Source organism: Astatotilapia calliptera, chromosome 5, assembly GCF_964374335.1.
Source record: "Astatotilapia calliptera chromosome 5, fAstCal68.1, whole genome shotgun sequence".
In the NCBI taxonomy this organism is placed as follows: Eukaryota; Metazoa; Chordata; class Actinopteri; order Cichliformes; family Cichlidae; genus Astatotilapia; species Astatotilapia calliptera.
The window spans coordinates 35,941,791-35,966,909 of NC_137426.1; the positions used below are offsets into that span (position 1 = coordinate 35,941,791).

General features: G+C 40.3%; 1 protein-coding gene across 2 annotated transcripts in view; it reads right to left on the reverse strand.

The window, feature by feature from the left end:
• Positions 1–23,354, reverse strand: part of phf2 (PHD finger protein 2) — a 39,349-nt gene extending 15,995 nt beyond the window's left edge. For both annotated transcript variants that reach the window (XM_026169071.2, XM_026169070.2), the window contains exons 1-10: positions 22,947–23,354; positions 8,549–8,634; positions 8,303–8,417; positions 7,159–7,319; positions 3,924–4,065; positions 3,624–3,810; positions 3,320–3,482; positions 1,772–1,859; positions 1,381–1,487; positions 92–183 (exon numbers count right to left, since the gene is read on the reverse strand). In XM_026169071.2, coding sequence (XP_026024856.2) covers positions 92–183; positions 1,381–1,487; positions 1,772–1,859; positions 3,320–3,482; positions 3,624–3,810; positions 3,924–4,065; positions 7,159–7,319; positions 8,303–8,417; positions 8,549–8,634; positions 22,947–23,044 — 1,239 coding nt within the window. In that variant the 5' untranslated portion in view covers positions 23,045–23,354. The remainder of the gene's footprint in view (positions 1–91; positions 184–1,380; positions 1,488–1,771; positions 1,860–3,319; positions 3,483–3,623; positions 3,811–3,923; positions 4,066–7,158; positions 7,320–8,302; positions 8,418–8,548; positions 8,635–22,946) is intronic.
• Positions 23,355–25,119: the final 1,765 nt, after the last annotated feature.

Below are 25,119 nucleotides of genomic sequence, written 5' to 3' on the forward strand. Positions count from 1 at the left end.
AAAACAAAACAAATACAAAAAAAGTTTCTAAGAAAATAGACAGATACATGACACTAGATACACTCTATTTTGTATTTAGTTGCCTCCATACCTGCTTTTTAGTCCAGGCTCTAAAGGCTCCATTGATGATTTTGGCACCATGTATCAGGTATGGAGCTGGCTGCTTATTCGCTTTATGTAAACCTACAGAGCAAAGAATGCAAATTTTATCACTGAGTGAATCGTGGCCTTTGAACTGTGAGCAGCTGGGACTACTGCAGTTAAAAAGGGCACAACGGACAGTGTAAATTCCCAGTGGTGGCGAGATTTACAGGATCTAACTGAAATAAGCCTTTGATCAACAGGAGAACAGCTGAGAGAAGATAAAGCTACTGCACTCCTCAGTGTACAGAAGAGGGACTCCCATCAACAGGGCGACTTTGTGTTTAGACAACACTGTCCTGTTACCTTAATTCAGACGTGCAGATCAACCCCAACACAGCCAAGCGGCATGTTAAAGCTCTTAAGGTGCAAGCCACCATCATCTTGCTGATTTACTCTGGATATTATCTTCTACTAGACCAGCTTTTCATGACTCACAATCCCTATTTATCTCACGCTGAGCCTAGCGCAGCTCTGTGTGAAACAAGCCTCTCCCTTTAAGGCCACCGTTTCTGTAAACCGACTTTCCTGTGACTGGCTGCCCCTCACAAACAAAGAACTAGTGGGTGGGGCTTCTGAGATTACCATATTGGGGTGTATTTCCTATCTTTGAGGAGAGCAGAAAATCACTGCCTGAGAGAGCCGTCTGAAGGATTACATGCAAATACACTGAACTCATTATTTGAAGCCACGTTCAATATGTGTGTCCACGACTGAACCGTATACTACATATGACAGAAAATAAGGAAAAGCATAATAGGTGGCTTTTCAAAAGAATAATGGCATATTAATGACAGAGCTTTATAGTTTGGAGGTGGCGTGCACCACACAAAATCACAATCTGGTTTTAACACATGAACATACACAGAAAATGCTGGAAACATAAACAGTTGGGCCACGCCAGCTGAAGGGAGTTTAAACACAGGCTTGTAATGGAGCAAGTGATTCTAGCTGGGCCAAACCTTTTGAAGCTAATCATCTGTGAACTCTGCGATTCACCGATTTAATGACTGAAATAATATTAGAGCATCCAGCTCCTCATCTGCGCTGCAGACATGCAGCCACATGCTGAATGTGCAGCCCAGAAAAAAAGATGCATTTCTGACAGTGTTTGTGTTTTCTCCGCATCCACGCATTCCTCTGGAGAAATATCGAGTGAAACGAGGATGAGTGTTTACATTAGAGTACCACACGCAAAGCCGGAGTCTATAACTACACCGACGCGATTTGAGACTTCACCTTTGAATCGTTCGAGGAGGTGTCGCCCCACATACCAGCACGCCGTCTCAAAGTTGGGGAAAGGAGTGAGAGTTTTGACCTTTAGCCGTTTTTCAATTTCATATGCCCTGAGGAAGATAAAAAAAAGGTTTCAGCTAAACATCATCACGGATTACTAACAAAGGATGGAATTCACAAAGTACTTCCAAAGAGGGAGAATTCATAAACAGAATTGGTGGAATTTGGAGCAGGAAAGAATTGGAAACTACTGAATAATATCAACCGAGGCCTTTAAGGTCACACTAGATCACCACAGGAATGTCTGCAGGAGGCACAGTGGATCACGTTATAACCCAGTGCACTAAAAACAAGCGTAAAGAATGAATGTGTGTGAAAAGGAAGGTGCCCAAACCTCATCTGCATCTCCACACTGAGGTTGTGGACAAAGTGTCCAGAGAACGCCAGACAGTCGACAGGTGTCAGTATTGCATTGATCCAACCTGAAGGAACCAGATGAGACAAGATAATCATCCAGTATTTACAAGAATAACATCAATGCAGCATTCTGAATGCAAACAACAACATTTCTTGCATTTTTATTGTTAAGGAAGTATTACCTGTATACTAGTGCTGTCAGCGCTAATCTCGCTAAAATGACGTTAATGCCATAACCGCATCAACGCGGCAAATCTCTGTTAGTGAGTTAACGCAGATCGCCCTGTGGGAGGGGCTGCATGGCGCTAACGTGTTAACGAGCTAAACGCGCTGATGCGTTGATGCCGTGCAGCCCCTCGCACGGGGCGAGCCACGTTAACTTGCTAACAGAGATTTGCCGCGTTAATGCGTCTGTGGCGTTAACGTCATTTTAACGAGATTAACGCTGACAGCACCAGTATATGCATGTTTTATGACTAGCCACATGCGATCTGTCCTCTCTGGTTTTAAGACAAGATAAGGCTAAAATAAGAGAGTCCAATTTTAGGCTACGTGGAAAAAATATCGGTCACTGCAGTTCAGTATCAGATCAGACCAAGTAACAAGTCCTAAACAATGTGAAAAGGAGAAGCTGCTGAAAGTGGACTGCAAAGCAGCTTGCAGTTTACTTTGGGAAGTGCACCTTCTGAGAAATGTAACTACACGTCGGGGCTGACACAGTCTGCAACTACTGTGATCGGCCTGTTCTGGACCACTGAGTCCTCTTGTGCATTTCCAAATACTTTTTTTGAATTCATCAGTGAGAGAACAACAATAATCGCTTCAGTATAAAGAACAATAATCACAGCATCGATACAAGAATCACAACTGTCAGCAGATTCCTAGAGGGAGAAGAGATGTGAGGGAGTGTACAAAGAGCTGAAAAACCTGAGGGACAATTATATTTGCTTCTGGGGAAAAAACAAAAAACCCCGAAGATACAGGCTCTACAAAGATTCCCCGCACAAGTGTAAATCAGGCCAACGTCATACATGATGCACCAGCTGAAGATAACAGCTGAGCTATGAGTAAAAAGGGGCTCATACTGACTATCTTATTAGCTGTTACTTAGCACTTAGCTAAGTTAGCTTCTTTTCCCACATGTTTGCACTGATTAGGAGATGCTCTGTATCTCATTTTACATCTGTATAGTGACAATAAAGGCATTCTACTCTATTCTATTCTAGCTGCTGCTCAGGAAGAAGAGCAGGTCGTCAGCAGATCAGAAGGTCGGTTGCTTGACGCTCAGCTACACCTCAAACTACCCTTGGGAAAGAAAAAAAACTGGCAGGCATGTCCGCATTGGCCTTCGTGCTGACCGTCTGATGATAAAATTTACATCACTGAGACCAAAGTGGACTCACGGGAAGTGTGATTACTGCTTGTGATTGAGTCAACAAGGCTTCTGTCTGTCCCATTCATTCATGAGAACAGGAAAAGAGCGAAACATGTTCAGCTAGACTCATGAGAGGAGACCAGCTCTGACCTGATGGGATGAACAGGGACTGGCCTTGCTTCAATGTGCATTTGTAACACTTGTCCACCTGGTCAGCAAAGAACATTTCGCTGTGATTGGACGACGACCTCCAGCGCTCGTACAGAGACAGGTTGGCCGAGGTGGGCTTAATGAGGAAGAAGATCTTTTCTCCCTGCAAACATAATCACAATTTCCAGCGTCATCGCCATCATATGAGCAAAGGAGTGAAATAAATTCCGTGTTTCCTGTCAAAGCCTCAGAATCAGTGCCGAATATATTTTGACTTCCCATCATCCCGACACACTTCTCTAACCTTGAGAACGTGGTACCAGACAGAGGCGCCACCGCACTCGATGTGGAAGTCTGTGTAGCTGTCTTTAACACAGATTAGACAGTATTTGGTGACTTTTGGCTTCCCGAGCAGAGCGTCATCGGGCCAGTAGTTTTCTACCCAAGATAACCGCCGCACAATCTGTGGACTCTCCACTATGCTGTTCATCCTGTCCCAGACAAACAGAAAAAGAAATTAGCACTGTGAGTTTTCCATGCAGCCGGCATCTTTAGAAGCCAGATCTCATTTTTCAAACATTGCCTTCAGGCAGAGAGCTAGTACCTCGTGTCAGAGAACTCCAGGTTGATGATGTTTAATACTTTCTTTCTGTTTGTGCTGTAGTAATAGTCGACAAACTCTTTGAGCTTCATCTCGCTGTCTGTCTGCTTCGTGACATCCACCACATCCACGCTGACATCGGGACCTGAGACAAAGGCCAGGGGTGAGGAAGACACAATAAAACGAGCTGAAGGTAGAGTAACCACCTACAGGCTAAACATTTTCATTAGGCGGAAAACTGTTTAACAGAAAATGTCTGCAGCACAGAGAAGACAAGAAGAACACGCGCGCCCCCTACTGAAGCGCAGAGAGCATTGTACAGCTTTTTGTTTAATCATGTCATTTGTTTTAGTTTTAGGTCATCGACTAAAACAAATGACATTAGTCATTCGTTGTGCCAACATTTCCCTCTCATATTCACACACGTGCTGCATTTTAAAGCCACAGCTGGTGTTGGCTTCAATCGTGTTTGTAAATGAAGATGCTCTTATGACTGTTAAAACAGGGGATCTGCACGCTTTGTAAAATGTTAAGAGTAGAAGATCTAATGTCAGCAAACGAAACTTTTCTCAGCAGTGAAAAATGCAGAATTACAGCAAAAAACATTTATAATATTAACATGGATCTCTTCCAATAATAATATGCATCTCCATCCAACAACAAGAAGCCAAATCACATTAAATTTTCTCAAAAGATAATAATCACAATGTTTCATGCAGTGAACTGTTTTGAACGTTTGGAAACAGCAGGTTTGAATGGCTAACAAATGCTATGAGCTACGCTTCAAGACGTGTGTTCTTCAGTTAAAGTGAGTGAAATTCCAGTATTCTTTAGCTGTTACTTAGCACTTAGCTAAGTTAGCTGTTCATTACACCAAAGACAGCTGGCTAACATTAGCTGACAACTTAGCAGTCCACCTTCTTGTTCAAATGTCAATTCTGACATGTGTAACCTGGTGTCAGCTGAAAGGTTAACGCTCAGCCTACACGTTCAATATCATTATTACTGTTAAATTACCTTTAATGTTACTACACTACGGTTTTTTGTTTGCATATTTTTGTTTTGTTTCTCTTTCCCATTTGGTTTTAATCAAGTATTTTGCAAGTACTCACAGTAAGCTTTGTGTTTTCGTTCTCCTTCATGGACTTGCATGTACTTGTCCTGGGCTGTTAGATATCTTTACTTATAATTCTTTTATATGACTTTCAGGACATACTGCAGTATGTCAGCAAGAGCAGATAAAGTAGTAACAAACAGATGCTGTTGTAATGCACCAGCAGCAGTGGCTGACGTTAGAAAAGTAATAGAAAGAGCAATAGCGGCTGCCTCAGTAGAAGTAACTGTGAATGCAGTGGTTGTTATAGAAGGATTAGTACTAGCTTCAGTTATAGTACTGCACTGAAAAAAAGGCCATGTTGGATTTACTTGATTCAATAGTGGACATTGGTTGCACACAAACGTTTTGCTTTGGCAGAAACTTAAACAACTGAGTTAAATCAACTCAACTTATTCATAGTCAATAAACCTGTGCATTTTGTGTTTATGAAACGTGATTGAAACATGTTTAGATGAAGTAAGTTGAGCTCTTGGAATATTTTAATCCTTCACAATTTTGTCATTTTATGTCAACACTATTCAATAACCTTTACCACAGTACTACTTGATCTCTTAAATACTACATGTTGACTTCATATTACATAATGTTCAACAAAGTCTAGAGCATAGGTGTCAAACTCTGGCGCGTGGGCCAAATTTGGCCCGCAGCCTAATTACATTTGGCCCGCGAAGCCATACCAAATTCCTATTAGAGCTGGCCTACTGGTATTATACAGCTAATATATATATTGTTTAGTATTAAGCTTTGGTTGATCCATATTCAGTTTTTCAGCAAAATGTGTTTGAGTTCATAAGAAAAGATTCATTCTTATATCTGGAGGAATAAATATATTTCAATAAATATTAACGTTAGCCCGCGACTTTGTTCCAGTTTTGAATTTTGGCCCACTGTGTATTTGAGTTTGACACCCCTGGTCTAGAGTCTGGTTAACATGAAAGTTGAATGGGTCTACAACAACTAACATCCTCCTATCATTATCCTGGTTGCAGGGGGGCTAGGTTACGAGGCATGGTACACACTGGACAGCTCACCAGTCAATCACATAGAGACAAACAACCGTTCGCATTAACATTTATGGTGAATTTAGAATCACCAATCAACCTAAGCTAACTCTTGTAACTGCATGACTTTTAACTGTGGGAGGACACCAGAATACCCAGAGAGAAATCAGTGCAAACTAGCCATATTGTGGATTTGAACCCAGGATCTTATTACTGTGAGGCAACAGCGCTAACCACCATGTCACCAATCCAGGCTGGACATAAGTAGGAAAGCTATGATTTCAAGGCTTGATGCAGAATTTTCTGTACGTTTTTGTCCTTGACATGTTAAAACACAATAAAAAGCAATAGCATACACGTTCTGTGTGTGTGTGTGTAGTTGTCTGCCTCTTGTAACTCTAGTGATTTTCTCCAAAAGTTGATTCTGTTCATCTGGACGTAGCGTTTTGTGGGAGAAACATTTCGTCACTCATCCCACAGAATGCTACGTCCAGATGAACAGAATCAACTTTTGGAGATTTACTTTCCTGGATGACTGAAAATGCATCAAGACGTTCTAGTGATTTTCCTGCAGTTTGAAATCTCATGTGATCTTGTTAATGTTCATGAGTCCAGCAACTAACCACTCTTACTAGATTGTATCAGGTCATCTCAACAAGAACAAATTAAGTTGTTGAATTTCGTACAGATCCTACATGATTTAATTACGTTCAAGATAGAAACATGAAAATTTTGTGTTCAAATTACAAGGTAGACTTTTTTTAATGTAACAACCACCCAATTTACTTCTTTCGGTTTACCAAAAAAAGTAGAGGCAGCTGTTCGACTTGACTGAGATGGATGCCTTCCTCAAACCACGATCCAAAGCGTGCAAGACTGAAATCCCTTGCAGTGTCGCAAGATTTAACATTGCTATATTATTGACTTACTTCACTCGAACATGATATGAACAATTTAATCTTCCCGCTCTGCATATTATGTAGTTTCTACACTATATAGTTACACTTAACTTTAAACCATGAGGCAATTGTGTTAAATACACGCAAGATGCTTACATAAATCCAAGAGCTGGCCAATCCCTTTTTTTCAGTGTGTATGGTTTGGTGACAGATGTTCTTACCAACATAGTTCTCCACATCACTGATGTAGAAGGTGGGGGCGGGCATGGACATGCCCAAACCGTCTTTCTTCTGAACCAGGATTGGTTCATTGAAGCCGTTCTCCTCCAGGTAATCCATGGTCAGCTGACTGCCACTGAGCTTCACCACTATGTCATCAGCACTAATAAGCACACACAGCCAGATGAGGAGAGAACATCCTTAATGTGCTCTAAGCTGAAGAAACAGAATCACATCTGAGCTCTATGTGAGCAGCATGTGACACTATCTGAAAGCAGGTCTTTGAAATGTTACCAGGCAGTGCCCCCTAGTGGAGTTATTCAAACCCGGAACAATACACGCAATATTCCTTCATCAGTTTGAGTCATAAATATGATCACTTCAATTATAAAGAAAGCTTTACGTTCACCATTTTATCTCATATTATTTAAGTCGAGCCACATATTTACAACACCACCTGAGCACAACACATCTGATGGTCTCAAACACATTAAAGCAAGAAAGTCAATTTGTTCTTTACAATAAACTGTACCAGGTGATGGTCTTATGAAGCTGTGGTTAAAATAAACATGACACACACTGATTTGTTTACACTTTTCACATTGCAAAATCCCATGTGTGATGTTTTATAGTATGAATGCCTGGGTCAGTAGGGGTGTGGCCAGATACAGTCAAGCAATCAATTCAATTCTGTTTTATTTATGCAGCGCTAAATCACAACAACAGTCACCTCAAGGCACTTTATATTGTAAGGTAGACCCTACAACAATACATACAGAGAAAAACCCAACAATCATATGACCCCCTATGAGCAGCACTTTGGCGACAGTGGGAAGGAAAAACTCCCTTTTAACAGGAAGAAACCTCCGACAGCACCAGACTCATCTGGTTTTAAGTTTTCATTTTCTTTTTCATCTCTTAACGTCGACCAGCTGGTTTCACAGTTTCACTTCTAACCCTCCTTATGGAACTGTCAAGACTGACTTTTCATTTTGTCTGTTTAACAAAGTGTAACCCAAAATAAATTTAAAAGATACAAAAAAAGAACTCACAGAGGCCTAAAGTTTTCTTACTGTAGAGGAAGAACATGAAAAAAGGAACTGTAATGCGATTGTTCTCATGTAAGGAGTTGTTCTGTGTTTTTACCTCGGAAACGTTCTGCTGCGGAGCTCCTTGATGAAGACCTGACTGCCGTTCTGAACAGCTTTGATATCGGTGCTTTGGCCTGTGTCATGTTTGGTCCAGTTCTTTTTCTTTTTCACTAGAGAGCAAACAGAAAGAATCAGTCAGAACTTGACAGCAATCAAATCTAAATTGTTCCAGCAAATGAGAAGATGTGGAATGATCACACCACAGCGAATTTCAATCATTTGAATCAGTGCAACTCCTCACATGTGGATTTGCCGTGGGTCTTCTCGCAGTTTGGACAGTGATAAATATCGATGTCTGGAGCATCGTCTTCATCAACATCGACGCAGCTGAAATGAGAGAGGAAATACTTTTTAATGGCGAGGAACAGCCTTCTGCACATGAACTAAAGTAAAAGTGTGATTGGCTGTGGCCAATGGCTGTGAGGAAAAAGTTTGGGTAGATTATTCATCTTGGAAATGTAAATTTTAAGAATTAGGATTAAATCATCCTAATTCCAAAAATGAAGTACAATTTCAACAACTGGTCTGTTCTTCCACATTATAAAAAACTGCTTGTGCAGCAAATTTAGCTTTCAGCGTTTTCAACTGTAAAAAAAGAGAAGACGGGATAAAATAAATAGTAAATTAAAAAGGAAATTTTTTGCTATTTCATGAGATGTTAACATTAAAAAATGCCAGAATTCCTGATTATTTATCTATTACATACTTAGGTCTATGTGAGGTCATGACATCTCATGGTGGCGTCTTTTTCAGTAAAAAGACTAAAAGTGAAAAAACAGTTAAAAGTAAAAAATTTGAAGCTGCCTTTTGAAAAAACCTGATTACTAAATTACTGAAAAATATTCAAAACTTTTCTTCTGGCTCTTTAACAGCATATGCATATAAATCGATTTTGTATACGTCTACAATAGAATTTGTAGTGACAGAGGAGGAAAGAAAAATCTACACTCCAGCGTGGTCACCAACCAAAGAACATCAGCATGGTCCTTTGAAGTGATGCATGGTCTACGCTGACAGACAGCAGAGGGCCATCAAGACCTCAGGACAGGAACATGTATCAGTAGCCTATAAATATCCATCTACACAGATGCAGACGCAGTCTATATTGTAGCTCTGTGGTTTGTAGCACGACTGTAGTAAAAGGAAATGTTGGTTGAATTAGCACAAGGGCAAACTGCTAGTCGTGAGAAAATGACTGTTGCTGTTGCAAAAGTTGCACTTTTGAAGTGAAGAAAAAAACAAGAGTTTTGCAGCTCAAATGCAGCAAAGGAAAAATCACCAAAACTGAAAGATATTTCAAGACAGCATTAGTGTGGTTTGTTATGATGACAGTGATGCGCAGCTCTTCCCTTCTCTCTCTAACTCCTGCAAGTCCAAATTCCTCCCGTTTGGAGCCGCTGTTCTCAAACTCGGTGAACTGGGAGTTTCTACACAATGTATTCTTTTGACTCTTTGTGGGAGCTCCACAGCTTTACTACCAGGCCCTCTCACATCCACTGAAGTCACACAGAAGAGTGGGTGGGTGTGTTTGGACAGAGGGACACATGGCTCTTCATGACATTTTCACATCAGTGGCTTTAAATCCATACTAAATGTGAAAAGTGCACAATTTTCAGTAACAAAGGAAATTATCGACACGTCTCACAGTGACAGACTGAATTCACACTCATGTTACCTGTTGCTGCCTCAGTTTACAAAGTGATTGTAACAGAGCAGGATGTATTTTTAAACCTGGGTCAGGTCTGAGCTACACCAAAGTTCTTTCATCTCTTTGTGAGTGCTGTATTTGAGCAGTTCTGAAACTGACTTTGACCTTTTACCCTCCTGTGTGAGGCACAGCATTGATGCTTACAATATCATTCTTCATTTTACCACAGGTTCACACAATTCAGTGCACAGTATGTATCTCACTGTGGTCAAGTGTATACTTAATATAGAATATAAGACAACAAGGATTCCTGTGTAGTAGGGCTGGGCGATATGGCCTAAAATCCATATTGAGGTATAATTTGAAGCATGTGCGGTAACGATATATATCGTGATATATTCTTTTCTTCTATATACCATATTTTCCGCACTATAAGGCGCACTTACAATTCTTTAATTTTCTCAAAAATCGACAGTGCGCCTTATTTATGAATTCTGGTTGTGCTTACTGACCTCAAACCGACTCTATGTGGTACATGGCGCTCAAAAATCTATCTAAAACTGTTTTAGTACGACTTTGCTAAGCTACGAAGCTGCACCGATTGATGGATTGTCAGAGCATGACAGCTATCGCAGTCTCGCAGAGTAATCTGGGTCCAAAACGCCATCCACTTCAGGTCCCAAAGTCTAACGAACACTGCTGCATCACTGAGAGTTAAAAACTGTCTACATTCTTTCATCTTTAATAAAATCATCAGCGTTGCTGCTTTACCAGGTTTAACAATTAAGTTTAACATCCAGGCATCCATGAAAACAGAATTTATTAAATTTAACAGAGTTAGAAGTTAGCAGGAAGTTAGCTCGCTAGTTTCCACCTAAACATGACATACCATGTTTTGACTGAGAGATTTCTGAAAAGATTAAACGTACAGCTCTGCTATCACTTCCAACATAAAAGAAGACAGAAAAATAAACAGCAGTGACTTTTTTAGGGTTACTGAAGTTGGGCTAGCTGCTATATAATGTTGTGCTACGTGATTGCTAGCAACACAGCTATGTTAGCATAACATAAACACAGTGAAGCTGGAGGATGAACACTAACTTTTTTCCACTCGATAAAAGTTAACGTGAGGGTTCCTGATGGTTAGAGACAAATGCAATCGCATGGCAGGATGTTGTAAATGGACCAAACTTCAGTCAGGAGAACAACTGAGATAATCCATCCACAATACGAGGTTAGTCATTAATATACTGCAACAACATGGGAATAGAGCAGCTGCGAGAGATTTCAGCATTAATGAATCAAAGGTAGGGAAGTGGAGGAAGTGCAGTTTTTGGCTTTTCTCATATTCCAAAACGTGTTTCGTCTCTTTGCTTTTACTGTCGCCCGGCATTATTTGGAGATGATATTGTTTGCAGCCGCTGCAATGCTTTCGGCCAAAACAGGCGCAAAAACAGGCGCAGCTTGATGACACCATCAACCCCTACTGTGTAGTGTGATTAATGCAAAGCTATTTTAGTACAAACCTACTAAGGTTGGGCAATATGTAAAATTTTGCAGCCAACAATCGTCAGTCCAATAGCCGACGATAGGTCATATAGTCGCGCACGCGCAGACTTTTCGATGGGCAGAGCAATGTAATCATGCATGGACTTTGTGCGTTTAGAACACAGAAGTCCAAACATGGACAAACTAATTACCAAATTGCACACTGGAGGAGAAATGGACTGTTATCTCAGCGAGATGGTCATAGATGGAGAAGACAATCAACTGGTTTGGTGGAAAATGAAAAACGTTTCCCATTGATGTCACACATGGCACCAAAATATCTGCGTGTACCAGCAACAAGCACACTTTCAGAACGCGTCTTCAACACCGCTGGTAATGTTGTTAACCACCTGTGCACACTGCTAAAACCTGAGAAAGTAAACATGCTTGATTTCCTGTCAAAGAATTCATGCATTTTGTTTGGAGGGAATATTTTACCTTCTTTTCTTGTTTGTTTCAGTAATAATGTAGCTACTTTTTGGATTATTTATTTATTTATTTATTTGAGATGCGCCAAATCGCACAAAAGACTTATGTTTACGTTGGAGATTTTTTTTTAATGTTTGCTGGAAGAGACATTTTGATTTTTAGCTAATTTGTTGTTTGGTCGAGTGTGTGTCGAGTGACAGATACGTTTTTATTTAAATAAAAGGCTTTTTTTCTGAACATAGGCTACTGCTGTTCTTTTTTCTGTTATGAGTTTGAGTAAATGAATCACTGCTGCATTTGAGTGCACTCCGAGGAGGGTGCCGTTAAAACAGCGCTATTATTTATTTCTGTTGACTGCTTCTGTTGGCTTCAACCAACATTATCAAAAAAATTACTCATGGACAAATAAATAAATAAATGGCCCTTGTAAAAACTATCAACGACAGGGCAGCCCATCAACGATAGTCGATATATTTGTCCAATTGCCCAACCTTAAAACCTACAATAAGCAAACTGGAAATGAGCATAGGGTTCAGTAAAATACTATATGAGCTGCTTCTTATAAAGTGCTTTTCTACTCTACCTGAGCACTCAATACAATATGCCTCAGTCACCCTTTCACAATAGAACTTTTTTCTATGCTTTCAAACTGATATTCATGCACATTCACTTGGGGTTAGTATTTTGCCCAAGGATATTTGGCATGCAGTCAAGGATCAAACCACCAATGTTCCAACTAGGAAGCAACGTGCTCTACCTCTTGAGCTACAGCCACTTGTTATCAAAGTCCCAGACAAGTGAAATGTGTAAGCATTTAAATGGTTAGTAAGAAGAAAAAGACGGTTAGATAAAGAAATACAAAATAATACATTCGTTTATGATTATTTTGTCATGACTTTTTTTTAGTATAACAAACAAAAGCGAGCTACTTTACAATGAACTACACTCTTGAAGAGGGGTGTCCTGGCACAGATTCCAATCCAGCACACTGGAATTGGAAAACGTGAGCATGAATGGCATAAATTTTGGATGTTTCCTACTGATAAGGACCTGACACATGGCCATTCATAAAAGATGAAAGTAATTAAGTTTTAAACAATTAAATAACAGAAACATTACTGGGTTTTATACAGCCCACATGAGACCAAAGCAGGGTGTATGTGGTTCAAGACTAGTTTGACATCCCCATTCTACACACTTTGCTCTTCTGAGTTGCAGAGTAACCTTAAGAAATCAAGCTGAACATATTTAAAAAGCCAGTGATATTCATTTTCTGAATACAAAATGCTTCCTCTCTGTTGTCTTAGTCTTATATATCTTCTAATACCAATAAACTTTTCGACATCTTACTTTATGTGTAATACAGAATGTAGCTCTAGACCCAGCAGTCTTAGCTAATTATAGGCCAATCTCCAACCTTCCTTTCATATCAAACATCCTTGAAAGAGTAGTTGTCAAACAGCTAACAGATCATCTGCAGAGGCTTATTTGGAGAGTTTCAGTCAGGTTTCAGAGCTCATCACAGCACAGAAACAGCTTTAGTGAAGGTTACAAATGATCTTCTTATGGCCTCTGACAGTGGACTCATCTCTGTGCTTGTCCTGCTAGACCTCAGTGCTGCGTTCGATACTGTCGACCATAATATCCTATTAGAGCGATTAGAGCACGCTGTAGGTATTACAGGTACTGCGCTGCAATCTAATAGACTCCAATTTGTTAGTTATGGAGTTCCACAGGGTTCAGTGCTAGGACCAATTCTGTTTACATTATACACAATTCCCTTAGACACTATTATTAGAAGGCAGAGCATACATTTCTACTGCTATGCAGATGACTCCCAACTTTAACTACTGTAATTCATTATTATCAAAAGTCCTAAAAACTCACTGAAAAGCCTTCAATTAATCCAAAATGCTGCAGCAAGAGTCCTGACAGGGACTAGAAGGAGAGAGCAGATTTCTCCTGTTTTGGCTTCCCTTCATTGGCTTCCTGTTAAATCCAGAATTGAATTCAAAATCCTGCTCCTCACATACAAGGTCTTGAATAGGAAGGCCCCGTCTTATCTTAATATCCATATCACCCTATTAGAGCTGCAGTCTGCTCTCAGACTGCAGCTTTACTTGTGATTCCTACTATATTTAACGGTAGAATTATAGGCATAGCTTGCAGCTGTCAGAGCACTTTTCCAGATTCCAATTTGGATTCAGGAGACAGACACTGTCTCTTTACTTTTAAGATCAGGCTTAAAACTTTCCTTTTTGCTAGAGGATATAGTTAGGGCTGGATCAGGTGACTGTGAATCCTCCCTTATTATGCGGGAATTGGTCTAGGCTGTTGGGGATTCCATTGAGTGTTTCTTCTCCAGTCACCTTTCTCACTATGTGTTTATACACCTCTCTGCATTTAAACATTAATTAATTATTTAATCATTCATCGTTGGCTCTCTTCCACAGCATGTCTTTTGTTCTGTCTCCCTCCCCACACAGAGCACAGCTTTAAATGTTCTGCCACCTGCATGCTCAGCAAATTTCCTCAGGCTTTTATTGTGAAGCAGTTGCAGGATGTGTTGAATTCGGCTTGTGTTATGTGCAAGACTTGCTGACAACTGTTTCTGTACTATGCAAGTCCCCATACATCCAGCTATGTAAAGCCGGTGAGCTTTAGTCCTGTTTGAACTCTCTGTTTAGCTTTAATAGTGCATTTATTTTACCACAGTCAATCCAGCAGTAAGAAGTTCATATAAACCTATTGTACAGCAACTCCCCAGGACCCAGTGTGGTCAAAGGGGGCCTTCCCCTGTGGCTAGTGTGGGAATGACACATAATGCAACTGTGGTTCTAAGCAATGACCACACCAAAACCATGGTTTTAGTTAAAGCTTTAACACAGTCAACGCCAGGACGCACTGATGAAGCCATTCTGTGAAAGAAGACGTTATATCATAAAGCAAACGTTTACAGGTGGCATGTTCTTGAAATCAAGTCTCCATCACCAGCTCGCAGAATCTGTTTTCTTACAGTACATCAAAATATATAAACATATATTTTTATTAGGTAAAGTGTCTGGCGCTGTGAGGATAACATCTATCTAATAAGCAAAAAAAGGTTTTGTATCTTGTTCCATATAATACGTCACACTGAACATCGTCCAACAAAGTGCAGATTTGCTGCAGGGCATGTTTTCAATAAGTTAAACAAAGCTCAAAGTCATCAAAACCTGCTTTTAGTGTTGAGACTTGTTTGCTCTGAGGAAAATTGCAACCATTTGGACTAGGGCTGAACGATATATCGCATTTGCGATAACGGCACAACTCCCGGCACATCATTTTCAGATCACCGCGGAGTTTCGCTCCTCGGGTTAAACGTGATATATAAGTCACTTAGACAACCTAAAAATGTTATTGTTGGGCTTTTTTCAGTGTTTTGTTTGTTCGTGAGTAAATCGGTTTGGCTGAGATTAAAGTTATTAGATTAGATAAAATAAAACTTTATTAATCCCCCGGGTGGGTTCCTCCTTGGTTTTCACACAGCTGACTAAACGTCAAACAGAAAACTTATTAAACAGAAGTATGAGACAGTCGAGAATTTACACCAGTGTCTGGTTATATTTTAGATAGCAAGAAGCAGACGGCCGAGTTTATTAAACTCCACCGAGACAGCGGTGACGCTAATCAGAACTAGACCGTCCAATTTCACGCCTTTAAATTTTAAAGGCGTGTTTGTGTGTGTGTTTATACAATTGCTATTATGTTTGCACTTTATGTGTAATGTTACTGACTGCAGAGATCAGTAAGATGTGTGTATTTTTTATTTATTAGTTTTATTTATTTAATATTATTTTTTAATTGAATGACTGTCTAGTATTTCACAGATGTCGAAAAACTGAGTGTGGTAAAGCCACTGATTTTTTTTATGTATATTTCTGCAATCTGCACATTGCACTGACTTTCATTTTAATGTTTACACCAGGGTTCCTTGTCAGCACTTTATGCTCAGATGTTTGTAAGCTAAAAATAAACTATTGTGTATGTTCAAATATACTGTTGTGATTGAAGAAGTTAAATAAAAATGTCAGTCATCAATTCATGCATCACCTCATGTCATCATAACAGAGGTCTGTCTTCCAGGAAAGAACAGTTTAAAATTAATGTAATATAGTATTGGCCATACTATATGATGTATTGCTTGTCTTTGTTTAATAATACAGAAGACAAAGATCTTAAAAATTAATCGCATATCAATATTGGGGCAAAAAATCGCAATTAGATTCTTTTCCATAATCGTTCAGCCCTAATTTGGACACCAGTTTAGCTTACTGGGTCAGCAGGCTGCTACCACATGACCAGAGTCTGACCCAGCGCTGCGTCTTCCCAACTATCTCTCTCCGCTTTCCTGTCTATCTCCATTGTTCCTACCCAATAAAGGCAAAATGCCCCCCCCCCCCCCCAAAAAAAAGGATTAAAAAGTTTCAATCATTTAAAAAAAAGTGAAAGAGATGGTTTTCAAGGGCATTGGAGGGCTGTGTAGTCAGTGTGTGCCAGGGCAGGGAGCAATGATTAAATACGATAAGTACATGTATAAACAATCATGTTGGCTAATAAGTAATTGCTATTAATTCATCAGATTTCAAAAAGCTGCCAGATAATTGCTAAATTATCAAGTTGCCATACATTCTTTCTTTAATTTATAATGTTACTTTATGCTGAAGACTGCTGAAGCTCCTAACTCATTTCAATGCTCGGTGTTCAATGACAATAAAGATCTAATCAGAAAATGTTTTTTAAAAAGTGGGGAAATAATTATTTGATGTCCTGCTGAATTTGTGAATTTGCTCACTTACAAAGAAATGAACAGTCTACTTTTTATTGTGGCTTTATTTGAATGGAGAGAGACAAAATATCCGCTTAAAAATCCATAAAAAACACATTACATAAAAGTTATAAAATGATTTGTATGTCATTAAGTGAAAAAGGTATTTGAGTAATTGGTGAAAAAAACATTGTTGGCAAGAACAACAGTAAGAACGTCTTGTAGTTGGTCATCAGGCTTCTACACGTCTGTGGAAGGATTTCGCTGCTCTCCTCCTGCGTTAGACTCTCGAAATCCTTTAGGTTGCTTGGCTGCTGCTTGGCAACTCAAAGCTTCAACTCCCTCCATAGACTGTCTATAGGATTGAGGTCTGCAGACTAGCTACGCCACTCTGTGACCTTAATGTGCTTCTTCTTTAGCCACTCCTTTATTGCCTTGGTAGTACCCATCTACGACCCATCTTCAGTGCAGAGGGAAGGAGGTGCACGTCCAGGACTGAATACTACATTGACTCGTCCACTGACTTCTTAATGCGGTGAAGTCATCCTGTACCCTAAGCAGAAAAACAGCCCCAAAGCACTTGACAGTAGGTATAGTGTTCTTTACATCATACTCTGCTTTTCTCTTCTTCCAAAGCTGATGGGCTGAGTTAGTTTCATCTAACCACTTCATTCATAGCACTGAATCATTGAAATGTTCACTGGCACAGGTTCACAGGTGTGTACATGGGCCTTCTTGAGTGAGGGGAGCCTTGCATGCACCGAGAGACTTCAGTCCATCCTCATGAGGCAAGATCTTGTATGGCACTCCAGACTGAGGGTCATTTCATATTTCTTCCACTGTCAAATAATCGCACCAGCAGTTGTCACCTTCTCACCAAGCGTCGTGCTTCCAGGCTCGTGCAGGTCTACATCTTGTCCCTGATGTCCTTTGATAGCTCTTTGGTCTTGAGCTGGTGGTGGAGAGGTTGGAATGGAAGAAATTGATTCTGTGGACAGGTGTGCTTTATACACATCAGCTGAGATCAGGAGTATCTGTAATTGATTGATTGATTGTAATCTGTGTCCCCATGTGGCATACACCCAATCCTGTGGGATCAAATACTTATTTCACTCAATTGCATGAAAATCGATTTATAACTTCGTGACATGTTTGTTCTGGATGTTTGGTTGCTAGTCTGTCTCTTTCCATTAAAATGACATTACTATAAAATTTGAGACTGTTTGTAAGTGACCAAACTTGCAAAGCTGTTTCCCCCACTGTAAACACAAACACATGATTTCCTGATTTTCCTGATTTCCTGATTTCTTTCCATATTTGTTAAGATTGTCATACTAATTTAAACATGCGCACAACGATAACACAAGTAAATACAAAATGCATTTTAAAGGAAAAATGATATCCAAATCTACCAGGTCCTGTGTGATAAAGTAAATGCCTTACATATATCTAATCACCATTGATAGCGAGAACTCTAATCAAGCATTTGCATTGACTGGCAATGAGTCTTTCACAACGCTTTGCCTCACTTTTCTTTGTAGAATTTGTTTAATTCAGCCACATTGGAGGGTTTTCAAGCATAAAGGACCTATTTAAGGTCATGGCAAAGCATGTCGACAGGACTTAAGTTGGACTTTTACTAAGCCACTGTGTATTTTGGATCTTTGTCCTGCTGCACAACCCAGTTGTGCTTGAGCTGATGACATTCTCCTTCTAGATTTTCTGGTAAAGAGCAGAACACATGGATCTATTAATTACGGCAAGTTGTCCAGATCCTGAAGCAGCGAAGCAGCTTCAGACCATCACACTACCACCACTATGACTGATAGGATGTTCGCATGATGTTAATAATAATCATAATAATGGATTGCATTTATAACGCTTTTTGGGGCCCTCAAAAAGCACTATAGTGGAATTGCAATGCGCTTTGCAATTCCACTATTCCTTCACTCTCACATACTGGTGGAGGCAGCTACAGTTGTAGCCACAGCTGCCCTGGGGCAGACTGACAGAAGCGAGGCTGCCATATAGTGCCATGGGCCCCCCTGGCCATCACCAGTAGGCGGCAGGTGAAGTGTCTCGCCCAAAGACACAACGACCGAGACTGTCCGAACCTTCCGGTTACAAGACGAGCTGCCAACTCTTTGAGCCACGATCGCCCCATGTTCTTTTATGAAATGCTGTGTTAGTTTTATGCCAAACATCTAAAACCTGAACTTTTGTCTTTTCACTCCACTGACACTAACTGAGGTAACTGACCTTCTGGATGAGCTGTCGATACACTCATGGAGTAATTCTGGTAGGCCAAAAACACACATGTGTCACGGATGTTCCTGCTGATTGCTTTGCTACTTGTTTAAACACACTTTAAATAGACAAAGTTCAACATTGTCCAAACAAATACACTGTGTGCATTTTAGTGGCTATATGAAACCACTAATTATCTTCCCTGTTAAACAATTCATGTTTTAAATGTCGCTCAGTTATGTAACACTTCACGCTGTGTGTAACTTTGCAAACGCACACAGTGTCAGATTAGTTTTGTCTGCTAGCTAACCCCAGCAGTGCTAGCAGTCCTAGCCTTGGCTTCTTCAGTGCTGGTGTCCACACATCTTTGTGAAGAATGTGGTTACACCTGGTTTCAGTTGCTTGGTTTTATTCCAGTTTGACAGCCGTTCGTTAAAGTAGAATAGAATAGCGCCAGTTAAGACGGCTGTCCTCTGTTTACTTTCCCTCTGCGCATTTACAACTTCACTACACCATGAAAATGCAGAGCATGGTTAATGCCAGTGTTTCACTCATTCACATGCATTAACTCACCGTGGCTGCTGGTCAACGCACAAATTCAACGTAAAGAACGTTTTTGTTACTAATTACCACAAGCATAAAGTGAATTCATGCAGCGCCAAAATAACTGCAAACATCAAGTGGGAAGAACAATTGCTCAAAATTGTAATAAGGTAATATATAATATGTATTACAGTATTAGTTTAAACATTATTTACCAATACCTGATAACAAGTCACATCACAGCCATGTTCAAACACTATTCTCTTGAAATACATATTAACATGTTGTATTTTAATAAAGAATTATCCAGATATATTTGGTTAAGACAGCTTTTGTTACAATTTGACGGACTTTAAATACATAAATGTTGTAGTTAAGCAACATATCAGTTGTCTTGGAAAGGAATGGCCTTGTATAGCATTTTTCAGTCTTGCTGACTCAGAATGTCACAACATCAAACATTTTGTAGTCAGCGCCAGTACGAAGAGAATTAGATGATTTCAGCCATAATTATTTATTAAAATGTGATTTAAGCCACTGACATGGTGTTGGTAGACCATTTGTTTAAACATTATACTCAGTTGACAGAACATAGACTGAGATGTTAGGATGACTGACAGGCAGCCTACTGACAATCCTATAAGACATAACATTAGTTACGTCATGTTAGCTTCAGCATATATAATGTTAACCACTGCAAACATTTTAGCCTTTGGATCATAACTGATTTTACAACAGCAATGACAAGTGTCTCAGACAAAGTGGTAAAATGTATTTCATGATAACAACACAAACTACTTCCTGATATAACTCTTACAGCCCTTCTTATCAATAAATCAGGGCTGTAAGAGTTGTTGTGACAGCTGCACTAGTTGCGATCTTCAGCTTATAGTTTTTGCTGTTCAATGTGTTGTTTTTTCTGTGCTGGTGGGCATGTTGCATTTTCAGAATTTTGGTATTCTTTTATTCTACGTGAACACCCGTCCAGCTCACATCCACGGGTAAGAAGATCCATGGATGGGCAGAGTGCAAACATACAAACTAAGCAGAAAGGACCTAGCTGAGGTCTGAACCAGTTATTTTCACTGTAACAACGTGTTCTAAATCCTTATTTTTACTTTTTTCCCCTTTTATCTAACAACTGATCACCACCTCCTGAGAAAAATATTCCAACTACTGCTTTTTGGATAAGCCATCACCAGCTAGCTTTATCACTAATTGTGGGTTTATTGTAGGTTATTTGCTGAAAACAGCTGCTTGCTTTTTGTATCAAAGGTTGATAAGTGCAGTGAGACTGAAGCCAGGTGGTAAACTGAGCTCCCACGAGTATTAATAATGAACTAAAACAGACTAAAGCAGCCTTCCTCAATAAAGACACTTTGATTATAAGGTTGATTTTTATTTTTAAAAGAAGTTGCCATTTTAAAAATGCAACAAGTCCGAGGCTAACTCACTTGGTTTTGTTCATTTAACATGAAGATAAAACAGAAATGTACAGTGAAAACCAGACAGTGTGGTTTTAGGAGCAGTTAGCGTTTGAACTGTTTCCTGATCAACAACAGCTGGGTGCCATGACTGCAAGCAGCATCTCCAAAGCGCTGTCCTGAACACTGCAGTGACTCAACTGTGGCCCAAACCAAAATGACTACAGGATATAAAAACGAATGCATAAAGGTTGTAGGAAAGTAGAGTGTTGTCAGACATGGCAAAGCTAGGCTGCTGCAGCTCTTTGTAGAACGATTGTTTCTGACTCTAACAGCCAATGTATATGTGATACCCATACATGTATGGATCACCATGTGTATAAGTCCCAGAGGATTCAGTGATCACTTAGATGATAATGATTAGATTTTGTTCACGTTTCTGTTACATCACATCATCATGTGTGGACTCATGCTAAGACTGTGAATCATAATTATATTGATGATACATGTGAACTTAACACATCCGCTCCTAACAGCTGAACATGTACATGAATATTATTTTAAAATGCAAGTATTTATCAGTGGTCTAATATTAATTTGAGGAGAAATTCATTACTCGGTCCAACATTTGTTAAATTTTTTTTAAGGGAACCTGATGTTAGTAACCTGATTTATTCCTCATGATGGTCCACCTCAGGGGCCTGAATAATTGGAGCGCCAATGTACGGTGTGTGCAAATCCACTTTAAATATACTTATGGTTTGAAAAATGCAGTTGCTCTATTTTTTATCAGGATCACAAACTTACAGAATGTGACAGGTAAGTGAAAATGTGTGATGCAGGTAATAACACAAGCAGAAATACGATGTTCGGGGGGAGAAACAACATGTATTTTGCTGGTGGTTTGGCTTCTAGGTCTTGGACTATTGCCATGCCTTAATTCTCGAATGATTTAGACAGTGTGATACAGACAGCGGGCAGCCGGCCGGCGGAGGAACATTAAAGGGTTAACGTTCAGGCGCGTAAATACTGTTCAATGCTCTGAAGGGCTTGTTCACCGAAAGAAACGCGATTAACAAATGACGGGTTAACAAAAAGACAGGCAGTGAGCAGCCGAACAGCTCTAAACACCCCAAAGCAAAGGCCAGTCCAGACACAGACTCGTGTAAGAACAGATATAACGACAGCAGGCAAAAACGAAAGGATGATAACTGGGATTTGGTTGAGACCATTACAGTGTGTGTACAGCAGGGAAAGTGATGAGCAGCGGCGGGCGATACGTTTCGCACTATACTCGGGGAGACGTATGACCTAACAGTCGTAGTCTACACTAGTGACAAACCAGTCAAACCAATACTAATAATTATTTCCCCTCCGCTGCTGAAGCTTAGGACATCCAGCACGGGCTATTGTCAGCCATAGCTGCCGCCTGGCAGGAAGGCTGCGGGGCTGAGTTCGGGAAGCTCGGACTCGAGTCGTGATTTTCCACCGCGCTCGGTTAACACGGCCGGTGAAAACTGGAAGAGCGACTCGAATGTGACAATATTTCCCGGCAATAGGCACGAAATGTTGCCCTTAACGTGTCTGGAAGGACGAGCATTTGTCACAAAAATGAGCGGCGAGTTTGCGGAGGCTTCCCCCGCTGTCGTCCGCTCCTTACAACGGGAAGGCAGGCTGGGGCTATGCGGGGATGTTAAAGAGCCGTTAAGTGCAATTAATAGCCGAAGCTCACACCGAAATCCTCCCATTAACCACCGTATTTATTCCAATAAGGGAAATCTGTTTTGTGTTATTCGCGAAAAAATGTCACAACCCCGGTCGGCTATATATAACTCCGCCTTCTTCTTCTTCTCCAAGCGGCCTCTCTTCAGATGTAGACGGGCGACTGAGAGCCACAAAGCTGTCAAACGCAACCGAGACCTCGCCATTTTTGTTTGTTTCCCACAAATGCAAACCGCCCCAAAATACAGTACGGCGAACAATCGAGACTTACCTGCCGTGGAACCAGTCCTTGCAAGCATCGCACTCGATCATAAACTGGGTCACGTCGTAAGGTAATCTGCAGATGCAATATACTGGTACAGTCGCCATGTTCAATTCACAACTACGTCGGGATAGACTGGGGGGGCTGCAGGAGGAACAACGTCCTGCAAACAATATGATCCAATATGATCTTCCCCAGAAAAAAAGCCAGGGGCAGTCCCGCCGGACACATGAACCTAAGCGCACAGCTCCATCACGCCGCGGCCGGGCTGGCGTTTGTGCGGGGAGCTAGAAACGATGGAGGCTCGTCGTAGCAGGCTTTCCTCAAATGCATTATTATTGTTATTATTACTATGTGCATGCCCCCTGGTGACAGCGCGGCACCGAAGCGCTCATATTAGGAGCCACAAGAAAATGTAGTCTCGATGTCGCTGCGAGGTAAATAAATAAACAAATGTAAGTTACGTCAGGGAGCAGCTTTAGATCCGATGAATGAGCGTAAAGATCGATCTAAAATGGACTTGCGGATTTTTTTCCCCTGTGGTGGAACGCTCAAATGCCGAGAAATAAACGCTTTCTGTTCCCAGACAGTTTATTGTTAATCGATGAATACAATTTAAATGCCGCGTTCTTAGCCGCCATTAGGAAAGATATGATTGCTTAATTATTACATAATCTGTTATTACGAAATTACACACTATTTCCGTACATCATGATATCCTCTCTATAAATACAGTTGTTATTATTATTGTTGTTGTTATTATTATTACTACATTTCATGTATTTGGAATTTAATAATAATAATAATAATAATAATAATAATAATAATAATACAATCATAAAAATATTTCAACATCATCTCAGCAAAACAGAATCGAAATCAAATGTCACTTTGTAATAAGGTAGTTGAACTATAAGCTTGCAAGAACAGATGATTCCCTGTCAGACACATGTTGCATTCTTCACAAGTCCACTGCCCTTCCTGGCTGACTGATTATAAACCAGCATGAGGTTTTGTCCATGACACCAAATCTCAGTCTGCACCTTTTTATGTATTAAACAAGCCATTTTACAGTGGTGTGAAAAAAAGTTTTCTCTATGCAGCCTCACCTCTATGAAAGGAGAAGAAATTCACCCCCAATCAAACCATGTAATCTTCAGGGAAACTGCAAACGCTACAGTTAGCATGTTAAACATGTTACATTTAGAAAAAGACCAAACAACTATGGCTTGTCTGAAAGCCTTTTGTCTCTAAAGAAAACATGGCAACATGGCTTTGGTTTGCAAAGTTGCATCTGAAGAAACCAAAAGATTACTGAAATAATGTCCTTTGGATCGACAAGACCAAGGCGAAGAAGTTTGCCCAAAAACCCAACACAGCATATCAGCATAAATACTGCATACCATCTGTAAAGCACAGTGGTGGGGAGGGGTGATGATTTGAGCTTGTTGTGCAGCCACAGGAACTGGGTACCTTGAAGACATTGAGCTGACCATAAACTCCTCTGTTTACCAAGGTGCTTGAGCATCAAATATGAGGCCATCTGTCCAACACCTAAAGCTCGGTTGAAGCTGAGTCATGCAACAATACAGTGATGTCAAGCACAAATCTGCAACAGAATGGCTGGAAAACAAAAGAATCAAGGTGTTGCAGTCACCCAAAGTCAAGAACTGAAATGCTGTGATGGCACCCTAAGAGAGCGGTATATAAATGAATGCCATCAAACGTCAATGAAATGAAGCAAGGTTGTAATGAAGAGTGGGGCAAAATTTCTCAAGAACGATGTGAGAGACTGATAATGGCATACAGAAAATAATTACTTCAAGTTTTTGCTAAAGTGCTTCTACGAGCTATTAAATCACGGGATGTGTACTAAGGTTTTTCCATAGAGTCCAAAGAAAACGTCCTTTTTCTTACAGCTGTTAACGTGAGGGTTCCCGATGGTTAGGGACAAATGCAATCGCATGGCAGGAAGCTGTAAACGGGCCAAACGTCAGTCAGGAGAACAACTGAGATAATCCATCCACAATACGAGGTTAGTTATTAATGTACTGCTGCATGTGCTGGGCTGTAGTTACATCGTGAGGTTTTAAAAACTGAGCTTTAAAACATGCTGCAGATGAATAGTGATGATAGAAACCGAGAGAGGCCGACAGTGATCACTGACTTTTTTTAGGGGCTT